Here is a 16,795-nt window from a genome sequence, read left to right as displayed (position 1 = left end):
CCAAGGGAAGATGGGAGGGCCTGGGGCTGCTCGTAGCTGGGAAGTGCCACCCAGCCACTATGGCTGAAGGAAGCCATGTGCTTTACTCCCTGCTGCCTCTACCAGGGACCCTCATTAGCCCTGCATTAATAAGTGAGGTCTTTTAGACAACAAGCACCTCTTCCATGCTTACTATGCACCAGCACTGAGTCAGGCATATCAGAGTTACCCTATCCCAAAGTGTACTTTCAAACTCCCCCCAAATTTAAACTCTGATTTTCTCTATATCAGAAGATACTTTTGCTCAGTTTCTCATGCCACTTGGGAGTCTCTTCTTATGCCTACTTCTCCCCTACCCCTCACATCTCACACTGGCACCATTCTGCTGAGTCTTCCCTTTAAATACGCTCGAATCTGTCAGCACTCTGTCTCCCTGTGGATTCTCCTAGAGCCTCCTAACTGGTGCACTCACTCCCACATGTGCCTCCTCCTCTATCCTGATTTGGGCTTCGCTTAGCAGCAAGAAAACATGTAAAACAAGAACTCAGATTGTGTCACTCTCCCCTTTGAAGGGTTTTATGGCTTCCCATTTCCTATGAAGCAAAAACGCAAACTCTTTCCTAAAAAGGACCCAGTTGGTAGGTCTGGCCTCCACCCCTCTCCACCTCGATTTCTGTGTTCCAGGCTCGGTGGTCTCTGATTCCTCGAACAGACCCACATTTCTTTTCCTGCCTCATGTTCTTTGCACCTGCTGTTCCCTCTGCCTGAATATTCTCCCCTACTCTTTTCAGTTGTCTCCTTTTGGTCATTCAGCTCATCTCCACACAGTCTAAAGCATTCTCTCTGATCTAAAACAATTATCCCAATTCATAATTATGTATACATTTGTTTGCTTGTTTGATCTGTGTGTAATGCCTGCCTTCCCTATTCAGATGTAAACTCTGTTTTATTCACCAAAATAAACTCAATCATAGGTTTGGTACATAGTAGATGCTCAAATATTTGTGATATGTATGAAAATGAAGCATTTCCTAACCCTTAGTCATTGAACATCCCTTGATGATTTAGCCAAAACTGTGTACCACCTGTACTATGCAGCTAATATTTTTCTCTAAACATACTGTAAAGCAAGTTAAAAAAAATAATATGGCTCAATCCTAAACCATGAAGTTGGGACACTGCCAGTTCATATTACATTTTTTTTAAATGCACATTAAAATATGTGTTTAACAAAATATAAATTTTGTATCTATAAACTGTCTAAAATTATCTTGTGGGAAATGCAAGAATAAATAAGAAATTCTTAATGAGTGAGGCTTGCTTTCTGTTAGGTGAAGAGTAGAACCCCGGACTATGAGTCAGGAGGACTGACATGCATTTTAACTCTGGCTGGTGACAGGGAACAAATCATTTGAGGTTCCTAGGTTTCCATTTTCCTGTTTATGCTACAGAGACACTACCAGATTTCAGCTCAGCTCACATGAAGATGTGAAGACATAATGAGATAGTGGTTGCAAAATCCTTCTTTTTACCTAAATGTAAGATTTTATTATTACAATTATTATTATTTGAGAAATGGTACTACTTTTGTTTATTCCTTATGGTGTTCAGTCATATTTATCCCTTCCATGACATAACAAAGAAGAAGAATATATATTAGTTTCCATCACGGCAATGAGGACTAGTGTAATAAAATAACCCAAATACCCTTTGGCCATCAGATTGCCTTTTATCCTCTTAACTAGCAATTAGCTTATCTTTCATTAGTTGTATTCCACTTGGTGGAAAACCTGCTCATAATCTGCATACCAATGTTCATAACAGCATAATTCACAATAGCCAAGAGATGGAAGCAACCCAAAGCTTCATCAGCGGTTGAACGGATAAATAAAATGTTACATGTCCGTACCATGGAATGTTATTCAGCTTGAAAAGGAAGGAAATTCTGACATATACTACAGTATGGATGGACTCTGAAGACATTATGTTACATGAAATAAGCCAGTCACAAAAAGACAAATACTGTATGATTCCACTTCTATGAGGTATCTAGGAAATTGGAATTTCCTTTCCAATTCATAAGGAAAATAAAAGAGTAGAATGATGGTCCTTAGGGCCTAGAGGAGGGGGAAATGGGCAGTTGTTTACTGGATATAAAGTTTCAGTTTTATAAGATCGAAAGTTGTGGAGACTGGTTGTGCAACAATGTAAATATACTTAGCCCTACCAAACGATATGTTTGGAAATAATGAAAATGATAAATACAATGTTATGGGGTTTTTACTATAATAAAAAATTAAAAATAAAATATCCTGCTCATAGATGTTTCTAGTTCTTTCACACATCCTAAAGTACAAAATGCCAACATTCATTATGACTGAGAAGAGAAACTTAAAACATAATAGTCAACTATAATAGCCAAACTTTAATGGACACTTACTGTATGACAGGGACTATACTAACTATTTTGTATTTACTATCTCATTTAATCATCACAACAGCTTGATGAGGCAGATACCACCATCAACGCCGACTTTATAAAGAGAAAACAGGTACAACAGAGTTACCGAATGTGCTGAGGTCACACAGCTAGTAGGCAGTGGAATCACAGCAGGAGTCCAGCCAGACTCATTTGGATCTGTACATCTAATCGCTAAGAGTATGTCTCACCAAACTAGCAGAAGGCTCTAGAAATTCACTCTCACTAATTCGCTTAGGTCTCTTTCTTTCCACACCTTCATCTCTAATGCATATGTATTAACTTCTCTCTCATTTCCCATCCTTCCCTCTTCCTTCTCCCAAAGACTTAGTTACCTTAACCATATAAACGTAAACTGTTAGAATTAAAAGTTCCAGGTAATCCGAACATTGGGGCAGAAGCCCCTCATCAGGGTGGCTCAAGAATAGGACCAAGATGGTTTGGCACCTCCCTCATGTGCGGATACACTACTGGCTTCGCCAGAGCAGTAGGAAAAGCAATAAACGTATCACAGAACTACTGAGAGGTTTAAGACTTAATTCTAATTACTAGCAGTAGCTTGTATTCAAGAAATGTTAAACCACAACAACTACTTGCAGAATTCCAACTATTGACCCTCAGTTTTTATGTGATGCAAGCAGAAGGAGGAGAGGCTTCTGAGTCATGGAATTACTTAATCTGTCTGAGGTTCCAGTTTTCATTGTTTGTAAGTATCTCTTGGAAGGCTGTTGAGAAGATTAGATTAGCTAATATATATGAAGCATCATGCACACAAGACTTGCAATAAACGAAGTAGTCAATAAATCATAACTGTTATTATTACCCTACATAAAGGCAGATTATTCAGAGTCTTAGATAGAGGAACAGAACAATACAGTCTTCCTGATTCCTTCTCTGACTTCTTCCAGTCATGATGGGTGTGTAGTGTAGATGTTGGAGAAGGTCCAGGACCCACCCTACCAAGACTGTGATGGCTGCTCTTCACCAGCTGAACCTTGCTTCATTCTGGTGGCTACTCCTCCGCTGATAGCTCTGTCCTGGGATTCTTGACTAGGTTCTTATCCTGTCTGGCAATTCTCCCATGGACTGAAGGTCTGATCAGCAGCCCCATCACCAGCGCTTGGATGGTGTGGTTTCCTGGGACTGAATTCCAGGGGCCTCAGCTTCTGATTCCACTCCTCACCAGTGATCCCTTGCCTCCTCCTGAAACGCATGGGCTTGGCCAGCTGTCTGTGCCCCAGGGTGGAAAAGAGCTGGGAGGCAAGATTTGGATGTTTTTCAATGTCTTTGCCTGAGTTATGCTTTTCTTTGAAAACAAAACTCCAGATTTCTGATCTGAGAGGCAAACATATTTGCTCCCTAGGAGCCCATTCCTAAAGCAATGGAGCTCTGACCTACCCCTCTCATGGACTCCCCTGGACTCAACGTTCTCTGCTGGGCTTCTCTGCCTTTCTCCAGGACCATAGAGGCTCAGGGTTGTTAACACATCTGACTGCTCCTTTTCCCATCTTGACAAAATTCATTTGGTTGCAACTCTTCATAACTCTTTACCCTACAACCATTTCTAGCACTGTAATTTCTCCTCATTTTCCCTTCCTTGGGTGAGAAATGCCTCCAAAAGCCCAGATTTTGGCACAATAACTCCCAGATTGTTTTTATAGTCCCAGTGTAGTACTTCTTTGTTACAGCTCAATATTCCTAAATTTTGTTCCAAGTCTTTATTTTACATTTATAAATATCAGGTTGTATTAATTGGTTCCAGCTTTAAAAATGTTCCATCCGAGGTTATTTTCTGCTATTTTGATAGTGGTTTCGAAACCCAGAACACCAAGGCCCTGATGTGGGCCATGTTCTGCAAGCACCCCTCAAGGACTGGTGGGGAACGGAAAAGATATGCAGATCTTGGGCCTTGCTGTGTTCTTTGAAGACTGTACTGGCCATAATAGCTTCAAAGAATTTCAACAAGTTCCTAAGACATGACCTTCCCTTTCCGAAAACCACTCTGGCCAGGCTTGCCTTAATCAAGCTGTGCTTTTCTAAGCATCCTTTTACTTGATCTCCTGCAGCAGTTTTCAATACTTTCCCTACAAGTGAAGTTAAACTAACTGGCCTGTAATTTCCTGGTGTGTCCCTAAGCTCTATGAAATAACAGCATTATGTTGGCTACCTTCCAATTCTTCCTGAATTTTTTTGTTTTGTTTTAAAACGCAGGATTGAAAAGGCCAGAGAATGCTTCCTGTCTCCCTTTTCCTTCGTTCCTTCCATGACATACTGCTTTCTGGTCCCAGTAGACCTGCCATTTTAATAACTTCAAACCTCTTAAAAGTTTTCACATATTATTTGTTGCTATCTCTGAAGCATGAGTTTTCCATTTTTCATTTTGACAAGCCTCCCCCCCCACCCCAGATAAGGGCTCACAATTCCATTGAATAGACTGTTAATGTGAGGCACTGTTAAAAAAATGAGTTTCATATTAGAAATGTGGACTACAGAAGCAACTAGATCATAATTAAGTCTGTGGTCTTACTTGTGAGTTATTATGAATACATGTTGGGGAAGGAGCTAAAGAATGTATCTACACACATAGGAATAGGAACCAATAAAATGAAATGATTACATCTGGGGATACTAATCCAATGTACCTGCCAAGTATCTTAAGAATGTGATGAAACTAATTAGATCTTTATATATAAAATTTGCAACCTGTATCTTTTTAAACTGCATTTGATTCATTACTTTCAAACCCAACATCAGAAGAATCTTTCCATATTTAATCATCTCCCAATAAAAAAAGCCCACAGAAATATTTTAGTTAAAATACACCAGTTAAAAAATAGCATCTTCTTCTTATTATTTTTTTTAACTGGTAGGAGTAAAGAGGAAAATTCACAATTATTTGTATTCATAAAACTACACTGTATCACATCATCTTTCAGACTGTCTTTGTTGTTTGTTGCGTAGAATTGATTAATTTTTAAAATAAGTGAGTCTCCAACTAGGGCATACAAACTTTTATTCTTTATAAATGTTTTTTGTTTCAGCAAGCTTTTGTATTTTTCAAAATTTTTTTGCAGTGATCTAATTTGTCTTTTCTGAATAAATCACAGGTAGGCAAACTACGGCCCATGTCTGGATGGTGACTTATTTCTGGGTTGGAAGGTATGATGATCACCATCGTGAAACAAAGCCAAACAGAGTGGAGTCTAAAACATTAAAACTGTTGACCCTGACTTCAAAGAAGTTGAATTAACAAATTCCTGTCCAATGGGTAGTTTTTTCTTTCCAATTCATCAAAGTCACAAAGTCCAAAATTTGTACATCTCTTAATAATGCACACATACTGCATATCAGGTTAAACACAGGTGGGAGAATCTTTGCATGTATGGAACATGTAGACCTGTCTCATAGGGAACATTTCAATCAGCTTTGAATGATTCCTACTATCTTCCTTTTTGATTCTGGACAGGACTGAATAAACCTGCAAATGAACAAGTCAGATTCTCTCCGTGGGCCATCGAAGTGAGTGACACTTGGAGCCAAATATTTGTGCATATTTAGCAAATAAATTTAAGTTTAGGAGTTGATCTTAAAGTATGGATTTTATTACATACTTGAAATATTTTCTCATAGATATTATTCATCTTCAGGATTTTAAAGATGCAATTAAAGCATGTATAGAATTTACCCTTCCTACTGAGTATATATCTTATACCAGGCAATTATAAATTTAGTACTATTCACTCTTCTCCCACAACTATGCCTTTGCTTGAGCTTTCCCTTTTCTTGGAAGGCCCTCTCCCACATTTGAATGTCAAGACTGCCAAAATCTACTCATCCAAGAGTGGACAGCTTAGAGCCTAGCGGAAAAATCCTGGGTTTGTGGTAAAGAAGAACAACTTGAGTCTATGAATTTGACTATGGCTAAACCCAAGTTCTTCAATATTCTAATTAATAAACTTTGTACCTTCTCCATGTCTCCATCTTCTTCTGTGTAAAATGGAAATATTTATATCTCCTTTAAAAATTGTGATATGGGTTAATTGGAATTATTTATTCATTTATTTACGAGAGAGAGAGAGAGAGAGTACGAATTGGGGAGGGGCAGAGAGAGAGAGAGAGAGAAAGAATCCTAAACAGTCTCCATACTCAGCATCATGGAGCCCAATGCAGGGCCAAATCCCACAACTCTGAGATCATGACCTGAGCCAAAATCAAGAGTCGGGTGCTCAGCCAACTGAGCCACCCAGGCATCCCTGCAATAATATATAAAAGATCAAAATTAGCTACCCTTCCATTCCCTCCCTATGCCATCTTCTTCACAAGGCTTCTCTAGATCCCACTCACAACTCCACTCTCATGGTAATTTCACCTTCTTTTGAATGCCCATAACACTTCATCTGTCCCTCGTGGACTTCAATGCAGTATGTTATTCACTTCTTTTTTCTTTTCTTTTTTTTTAAGACTTAATTTATTTGAGAGAGAGAGCACAAGCAGAGATAAGGGCAGAGGGAGAGGGAACTCCTCTCCCCACTGAGCAGGGAGCTCAATGCAGGGCCCTATCCTAGGACCCTGGGATCATGACCTGAGTTGAAGGCAGACACTTAACCAACTGAGCCACCTAGGCACCCCTTCATTTCTTTAACAAACATTTTTTGACCATTTACTATGTGTTAGGATATATTTTTTCCTTTTTCCTCCCCTAACTAATCCTTAAGCTTCTTGAGGTTGGAGTCTTTATAATATTCATATTTCCCCCATTGTCTATATAGTGTGTAATCCCCCTAGTGCTGAACAAGAATGTACTTGTTAATTGTTTGGTATTTGATAAAGTACCACTATCTGGTAAAAACTGGTGACTATATAATGCAGACATTATCTGTATATCCATTTTCATATAAGTCCACAGCCTCAAACAGGATTACAAGCTGGAAATTATGTTCATATGTAAGGCCAGTGAATGGGATCATCATAATTTTCATCCTTGTTATTAAATACTACAACTACTACTAATATTATAATAAAGTAACAGCTAACATCCCTGAGACCATGCACAAAGGAGAACATTCTCTACCCATTCCCTATGGGTCCTTAGAGTAGTTCCTGCTAGAGCAGAACATGGTTTCCAAAAAGAGAAGGTGAATGAACAAATGAGCTATAGCCCAGTCTCTGTGGAATCACATTAGCACAAATCTAAGCACATTTTCAAAGAACTGTGGTTTATAAATAAAGACTCTCTCTCATATATACAATCCTATGGCTACATGAACTCTAAAGTTTCAGCGGGAAATTACACAATTTCAGAATGAGGCTGTGTGTATACAACACCAAGCCATACAAGTGAAAGCCTGAGCAAATCACTTAGGAATGTGGTCTTTGCTAGCCCAGACATTTCAAGTCGTTATTGCAAATATGTAATGTGGTTCTGACGCTATTTTGCTACTCATGGATGAACTGCACTATGGTGACATTTCACTTTAATTTGCTGCTCCTAATTGACTGCAGGCAAGGAATCCAGAAAGCCGAACTAGTGAGAACTATGTTTAAAGTGAGAACGACGAGGCTCCGATTTAAGGCCAGTGGAGTGGCCTACAAATGGATGTAAGGGTATGGCCTTCAGAGGTCCTGGTTCTTGAGCTTCCCCCTCCAAAATGGAAGACACAGAACTTCACCAATGTTGCATGCAGCATAAACAGATTTCTTAGATGACCTTTTCTTTCCCAGGGCAGAGAAAGAAAATGTTAAGACCTCGCAAAGAGGCTCCTGAGGAGTTTAACTGTGGCCAGTGTCCGAGCTGCTACAGACTGTGCCAGACTTCAGGCAAAAACAGACTCGTGAGTCTTAAAAGTTCACGAGTCCCAGAAGCGTTTGGGTCTGGGCCTCTCTCAAGGTCACCACTCACAATCACAACCACCTTGGGGTTCTCAGTAGGCACTGCCAGCAGCTTTTCAACTCACTTGGGATGAGGTCCCAAGCGACAGAGTTCCCAAACGGGTCCTAAGTGTGAAGGGACTAAGACTGGAAATGTGCCCTCTTCTCCAGATGTGCTTTCTGTCGTTGACTGATGCTGATCAGGAGACCGAGTTGGTTTTATGTTCTATATCTCTTTTTACCAAAGCAAATTGATGTTGATGCATGTGTGGTATACCCAAGATCCAATCTCTGCGGTGCTCATCCCGCCTTCCCTTTTCTTCTGGAACCATTCAGGAAAGGGTATGTGAGTGGGTGTGGGAGGCTTACGGCCCAAATGCTCCACTGGAAGAATGTGGTAGAGCCAGATGTGAAATGGACCTCCCCTGAGTGAAGGATTCACAACCCAGAGTCACAGCACATATTGGAGAGGAATGGCTTTCTAACTGAATTCTGGATTTGTAACATTGTGCTATCCCACATCCAAGTCAAAATGTCTGTCCAGATTAGACATCAAAACTGGCCTGTTATCATCTCTGATTTTTACTGAGCATCTTTGAAGAAGAAAGAGTCCTTTGGGGGGCTAATTGGTCCCAGGCCCGAGAATTGGACAGGGATTTCTATGGCTACTTCAGAAGAAAATTCCAATATTTTAAGTATCACATAATGTTTCAACTGGAGCACGCACACTGAGAACATCGTAACAAAAGGTAGAAGGTATTTTATTTGACTCCAAAAGCACAGAATAATTTTTACTGATAGTGAGAGTAGCATAGCAAGAGTTAATGCTATAAAATCCACACTATTGTCAAGTGTAAATAAATCCAATGAAACTTGTTCCGATAGTACTCAGGCAATACTAAAGAGCCCATTAGGAAATCATCCAAGACCTGAGACACATAAAAAACTTTATTAGATCACTGAAATAAAGTGCAAACAAGTTTGTCTTAGAAAGATCCAAAAATCCTTATGCTTTCAGTCTGAAGAGCCATAAAACAGTGTCTGACAAATTTTAAGTGATATTCTAATTAATCACTGAATTTTTATAGCTTCTTGTGAGCTGTAAGTTAGATATTAACAAGGCAGCATGAGAGGCAATCCCCCTGCACTGAGCATGAGTTCTAAGTCCTTGCATAAACCCAATGGTCAGCCAGGCCAGACTTTTGTGTTAAGCATCTGCTAGAAATACAGAATGGACCATTAACCTAAAAATTGTCATTATTTTCATGTCGGTTAAAATAGGATGGAAAGTGTGCCCAAATCTCGCTGACTCATGAAAAATTATAACAGCTATGTCTTAGTCTTGTATAGGAAACACTTTCTGAGGCATTTTTACATTGTTCCTTTGGTGAAACTAACACTTTGTAATACACTAATCATACAGCTCCCTTTAATACCATCACACACTTAATAATTACCAGGAAGAAGTATGACCCAATTCTTTTGTATATAAAAATTTCTGATTTATAGTCCTTAATTGGATACAGTGGTGGTATAGACAATCTAGGATAATTTTATTCCTAGAGAGGGATTTTTTTTAGAAGAGAGGCAGATTTTTTTAAGTGCCTACCATAGGACAGTTCCAAGGAGGAGCAAGAATTTGCTTTCAAAGAATGAATTTAAAAAAAAAATTTGTGACGTGAGTATAAGATTATTACTTCAATTCTCATTTTCTAAAAATTACAAAAATTTCTTCAATAAAGACGTCCACCTACCTCATGATATAAGGGAGCACTACCGCCTAGAGGTTTCTTTGTCTTTTTAGATGGAGTTCCAAGAAATGCATTTGATTCATTGATCTGTAAGAAAATTAAATTCATCCACAATGAAAAAGAAAGGCATACTTAAAGCATACTTAGATATATGTAACTTTCAATTACGTAGGTGGCTTTTAGGGTTGAAAAACCTAGTAAGGAAGAGATATTCATTAACTAGGCAAAATATTTATAGTCACTTTGGTAAGCTGTTAGTAATCACGTGAGTACGGGGGCCACCTGACAGGACTTTGTGTGGTCATTCCTCTCTGTCCTCTGACAGCTAGGTTTCTCTGTAGTCTTAATTTCTCTTGCTATTGACTTCCCTGGAACAGTGAATATTTTAGTCTTTTATTATTATTAAGTCTTTTATTGAATAAACAATTCTTCAGAGAGCCTAGCAGGAAGCCTGGTATGGCCACAGGAATTTTGTCAAATGAATGAGTCCTAAAAGGGCCTAAATGGGCCTAAATAATGGGCCAAAATAATTCTTCCCAGTTAAACAATGCAAATTTATACTAGCTAAGTTTTGTTTACCGAAAAGCCCAAGAATCTGATAGTTGTACTTATTTTATTATCTTATTCTATTATTTTAAGCACAAAAGTCTTCACGGGACCTATAGGTGGGAAGGGACAGATACCTGCTGGAGAATGTCTTGCCAGGACACGATACTGAACAATTTCCGCTGAGGGACCTGGACAGCAAGGGTGAGAGCTCTGATGAGAAGATCATCCTCAATCCGGTTTCCAACTATAAAAGCGACAGAACCCTTCCAATCATTCTGTTAAAACAAACAAACAAATAAACCAAAAAAACAGAAGGAATTAAATTCTAAATCCTGGGTAGGTAGGTAATTTTGTGTCAAAGGGTTCCACTAAAACAAGATAATTTTCCATTTAAACTTCACCTTAAAAGACAAGAGCTGACCACAGTGTAAGTTCCTGACTCAAGTAGCCACGAGGCGGCAGTGTTGTGCCAAATTTCATGCAACTAGACCAAAAACAACAACAACAAAAAAAACACCCAACCATTTTCTTGAGAAACTAGACCTTTCATTTTAAGGAAGACAGTGTTTAAAAAATGACAGAATGCTGTCCAAGAAAACTTTGGTACTTGGAAGAAATGGTTCATTCATATGTTACAAATATGTATTAAGATATAATCTTGAAAGCAGAAATCTTTGTTTTTGTTCCCCAATACATTCTAAGACTCTAAATAGTGCTAGCGGCATAGGAGGAACTTGATCAATACTTGTTGAATGTTGGGTGATAGTGAATGAGTTGCCAAATGGGCCTTTATATGGGGTAAAAATGTAATCCCTGAAGTTGTTGTAAAGCACAGAACTAGAACACATCTTTTCCTCTTTGTGTAATACAAGAATCTCATTGCTAATTCACAAATGAGTCCTTTCCCTTCCCAGGACTTAGGCTAAAAAATAACACTTGGACATGAAATGCTGCATCAAATAATTTTTTTAAAAAGTTACTAAAGACAATATTCTTATTCAGTAATCCCTTTCTCTATTGTAATTTCTCTTGGGAAGAAGCAGTTCCCTGAAGATTAAGATGGAATTTTTTGAATTATTCACTGTGTGGTGCTGAGAGTCAGACTCATCATGCCTACCACGTCTATGGCTTCCTTACATTAACAATCTTATGGGGGAATGGAAAGGAGGAGGCAGGAACTAACAATTATTGAAATCTGCCATGTGCCAGGCATATGTTATCTCGCGGAATCCCTGAGTAATCCCTTTAAATAGGTGCACTAATACTTTATAGATGGAAAAACAGAGGTCCAATGAAGTCAAACAACTTGTTCAAGGTCATCTTGGCAGAACATCATGGAGACTACATATGTGGCTTACAATTTTGAGATCATTTTAGAACAGTTTTGAGAGCAAGTCTTTGGGGTCACAACGCCTTTCCATAAAGCCTAAATTGCAGCTAATGGCTACTTCATTCATAATAAACACCATAGATGAAGATCTGTATCACATGTTCAAGTGTAAAATACCTTCAAAAATAGATATTGTAGTAAATCCTTAAGACATCTTAAGTTTATTTTATTTTATTTTTTAATCAATGATAGTTTTACAAAGCCTCAAAGACATTAAGGAAATTTCCCAAGCTTGTCTCTCTCCAAGCCGGGTGTTCTTGTTACTTTGGTCTGGATGCACCTTAGCACAAGCTCTGTTCCTCTGATTAATGGTCCTATGCTGAAAATTCTGGGCCTGATTTCTCCACTGGAAGGGGTCTGGAGAGTATAGTCCAGCTGAGACTCCGTTTCCCACCTGTACTCGCTAGCTCCCCAAACTCCTGCTCCCCAGAAGAGGATCTACCTGGCAAAACAGGACCCACGATGGACTTTGTCAGAGTCATGCATTAGTGTCAAGTCACGCTGCCAGAAGCCAGCATAAAACGGACTATCGGGCAGAAATAATGCAGATCAAGAATGTCTGCAGAATGATATGATACTATATGTGGAAAACCCAAAAGACTCCACTCCAAAACTGCTAGAACTTGTACAGGAATTCAGTAAAGTGTCAGGATATAAAATCAATGCACAGAAATCAGTTGCATTTCTGTACACCAACAACAAGACTGAAGAAAGAGAAATTAAGGAGTCAATCCCATTTACAATTGTACCCAAAACTATAAGATACCTAGGAATAAACCTAACCAAAGAGACTAAGAATCTATACACAGAAAATTATAAAGTACTCATGAAAGAAATTGAGGAAGACACAAAAAAATGGAAAAATGTTCCATGCTCCTGGATTGGAAGAATAAATATTGTGAAAATGTCTATGCTACCTAAAGCAATCTACACATTTAATGCAATCCCTATCAAAATACCATCCATTTTTTTCAAAGAAATGGAACAAATAATCCTAAAATTTATATGGAACCAGAAAAGACCTCGAATAGCCAAAGGAATATTGAAGAACAAAGCCAAAGTTGGTGGCATCACAATTCCGGACTTCAAGCTCTATTACAAAGCTGTCATCATCAAGACAGCATGGTATTGGCACAAAAACAGACACATAGATCAGTGGAACAGAATAGAGAGCCCAGAAATCAACCCTCAACTCTATGGTCAACTAATCTTCGACAAAGCAGGAAAGAATGTCCAATGGAAAAAAGACAGCCTCTTCAATAAATGGTGCTGGGAAAATTGGACAGCCACATGCAGAAAAATGAAATTGGACCACTTCCTTACACCACACACGAAAATAGATTCCAAATGGATGAAGGACCTCAATGTGAGAAAGGAATCCATCAAAATCCTTGAGGAGAATGCAGGCAGCAACCTCTTCGACCTCAGCCGTAGCAACATCTTCCTAGGAACAACGGCAAAGGCAAGGGAAGCAAGGGCAAAAATGAACTATTGGGATTTCATCAAGATCAAAAGCTTTTGCACAGCAAAGGAAACAGTTAACAAAACCAAAAGACAACTGAGAGAATGGGAGAAGATATTTGCAAACGACATATCAGATAAAGGGCTAGTATCCAAAATCTATAAGGAACTTAGCAAACTCAACACCCAAAGAACAAACAATCCAATCAAGAAATGGGCAGAGGACATGAACAGACATTTCTGCAAAGAAGACATCCAGATGGCCAACAGACACATGAAAAAGTGCTCCACGTCACTCGGCATCAGGGAAATACAAATCAAAACCACAATGAGATATCACCTCACACCAGTCAGAATGGCTAAAATTAACAAGTCAGGAAATGACAGATGCTGGCGAGGATGTGGAGAAAGGGGAACCCTCCTCCACTGTTGGTGGGAATGCAAGCTGGTGCAACCACTCTGGAAAACAACATGGAGGTTCCTCAAAATGTTGAAAATAGAACTACCCTATGACCCAGCAATTGCACTACTGGGTATTTACTCTAAAGATACAAACATAGTGATCCGAAGGGGCACATGTACCCGAATGTTTATAGCAGCAATGTCTACAATAGCCAGACTATGGAAAGAACCTAGATGTCCATCAACAGATGAATGGATAAAGAAGATGTGGTATATATACACAATGGAATACTATGCAGCCATCAAAAGAAATGAAATCTTGCCATTTGCGACGACGTGGATGGAACTAGAGCGTATCATGCTTAGTGAAATAAGTCAATCGGAGAAAGACAACTATCATATGATCTCCCTGATATGAGGACATGGAGAAGCAACATGGGGGGGTAGGGGGATAGGAGAAGAATAAATGAAACAAGATGGGATTGGGAGGGAGACAAACCATAAATGACTCTTAATCTCACAAAACAAACTGGGGGTTGCTGGGGGGAGGTGGGATTGGGAGAGGGGGAGCGGGCTATGGACATTGGGGAGGGGAGGCGAACCATAAGAGACTATGGACTCTGAAAAACAACCTGAGGGTTTTGAAGGGTCAGGGGTGGGAGGTTGGGGCAACCTGAGGGTTTTGAAGGGTCAAGGGTGGGAGGTTGGGGGAACAGGTAGTGGGTAATGGAGAGGGCACATTTTGCATGGAGCACTGGGTGTTGTGCAAAAAGAATGAATACTGTTACGCTGAAAAAATAAATAAAATGGAAAAAAAATTAAAAAAAAAAAAAAGAATGTCTGCAGAGAAGGATGCACTCACTAGTGTGCTGCACTAGGGGGCAGCGAGATGTCAGGAAATGCAGAATATGCAACTAAGGAAGAGTAAGTCACTGCCCTGGGGTCTAATTAGGGTGAATCCTTAAAGGAACAAGACTCTGCAAATATCGTTTCTGAACCTTTCTCTTACTACTCCAGGATAACTGTAGATTCCGAGTTTCTACTACTGGCAGCAGTTTTAAAAATAGGAAATTGTTTCGGAAAAACTGGGACAAAAATTAGATTTGATACAAAGCGATTCAGAACACCCCTCGCCATATATCCCACCCGACATGCAGTTAAACACAGTCCTTAAATTTGGGTTCACAGGGCAGCTGGAGAAAATGAGTATAGAGAAAACAAATGTAGACCATCGGTGAGAAAAGAACCTACAATATGTGTATTTGAATCATCACGCTTGTGAGCCCCGAGGTGCTTGCTACCTGTGGGTGAGTTGCACACAGCTCAAGAAGCTTGGGCTGACTCTTAGTATAAGCCTAGACAAAGAAAAATTAATCATTTTAGAAAAACTACACTGGATACATACAATGGTAGAGGCACACCTCAAAAGCCTTAGGAAATGAAGTTGGCTCTCCGCTGTCTGGAGGCACATGCTGGACACAGTTTTTCTGAGTCTCGCTTTCTAGCAGTTATTGATAAAGTCATTCAAAGGGTGGAATGAAGTCATGTACGGACACAATCCATTACCTTTTATTTACTTTACCAGCCTCACCTAATTGAAGCTTGGCAGGAGGGCGTCTTAACCCAAACACAGACATACTAGTCTTCCAAATCAAGAAAGTATTCTTACAAATGCAGAGACCTAGGCTGTCTCCCACATGCCTATGGTTCCAGAGACACGGGGTTGACTTACGAGTCCTCCATTCCTTCATATACTGCAGACTCTCCAGATTTCACTTACGCACTTCTGTATTCTACGATAATTACAAAAACACTTTAAGACAAGTGAAAAGCAGCTTTTGGACAATGGGAAGGTGATTGCTTCCTTCTATCAGCACAAGGCATCAGCTGGGAGGGGAAGGGCAGGACATACATGCTATCTTCTGCTGCCTTTGCTGGCATGTGGTGGTGGAGGGGGCGGCAGCTGCTGTCCTCAAAGACCTGAAATGAGATTCTCACAGTCCACTTCCCAGAGCTGATCAGCTCCCAAGGAGCTCGATGAACCAACAGTGGTCACAACTTTTAGTCGGAGAAGATGTATACAAGCCCCAAGTCAAATCAGCACAACATTAAAAAAGTAAAATTCTGTGCAGAGTTATTTAACAACAGTCCCAATATGCAAACCTATACTTTACGTCAATATTCTGCAAGGATGACCTTCTTGTCAAATAGATTTACTGCCAAATGGACAAATGGAGAGGGATTTGTAACTGTCTCTCTCATACCAGGTTTTCCCTTCAAAAGGGGTCTTGGATCTCCATCAGGCAAAGAGTGTTAGTTTGGGCTGTTGGCCAGCAGAAGAAATATTTTTATTACACAGAATTGGCTGCTATAATCATATTTGTTAAAAAGGGGTTATAACTATAAAATAAGTTGGGAATAGAGATTACAAATGATTCATTTAATAAACAGGAACAACACAACCACCCAAGATGTGCAGTCATCTAACTCCTTTGACTGCCTCTACTAAACAAATTCTTATTACAGATTCTTCTCTAATTATAGATTCCTCACAATTTATTATAAATACTACAGCTTGACACATTGTCATCATACTATTAGAACTGCTCCTTATTTAGGAATCAGTTCACATGGCTGTCACATTTTCTCAACTAGATTATAAGCTCTTTACGTTAGAAATTCCATTTTGTCGCTTTTGTACCTCATGGTGCCCAGCAGAGAAATGGGAAATCAAGCAGGGCTCTCTCTATAAATAACTGTTGATTTAAAGCAACAGAGAATGTGCTTGGACACTGAGGATTTTGACCCTGAGAATCATAAAGGTCTAGAAGGTCACACAGCACATACAGGGTCCAGAGCCCTGAAATCTTTTGGGAGGAAAATGGGCTGTTCTTCATCCAAGTATATGATTTCTGC

At 39.5% G+C, this 16,795-nt stretch overlaps 1 protein-coding gene across 1 annotated transcript in view; it reads right to left on the bottom strand.

The window, feature by feature from the left end:
• SPAG17 (sperm associated antigen 17) overlaps nucleotides 1–16,795 on the bottom strand; it is a 234,388-nt gene that overhangs the window by 184,482 nt on the left and 33,111 nt on the right. The window contains exons 2-3 of the mRNA XM_046019408.1: nucleotides 10,761–10,901; nucleotides 10,081–10,164 (exon numbers count right to left, since the gene is read on the bottom strand). Of these exons, the coding sequence (XP_045875364.1) occupies nucleotides 10,081–10,164; nucleotides 10,761–10,901 (225 nt within the window). The remainder of the gene's footprint in view (nucleotides 1–10,080; nucleotides 10,165–10,760; nucleotides 10,902–16,795) is intronic.

The sequence above is a fragment of the Meles meles genome, chromosome 1 (assembly GCF_922984935.1).
Source record: "Meles meles chromosome 1, mMelMel3.1 paternal haplotype, whole genome shotgun sequence".
In the NCBI taxonomy this organism is placed as follows: Eukaryota; Metazoa; Chordata; class Mammalia; order Carnivora; family Mustelidae; genus Meles; species Meles meles.
This window is presented reverse-complemented; position numbering and strand designations above follow the sequence as displayed.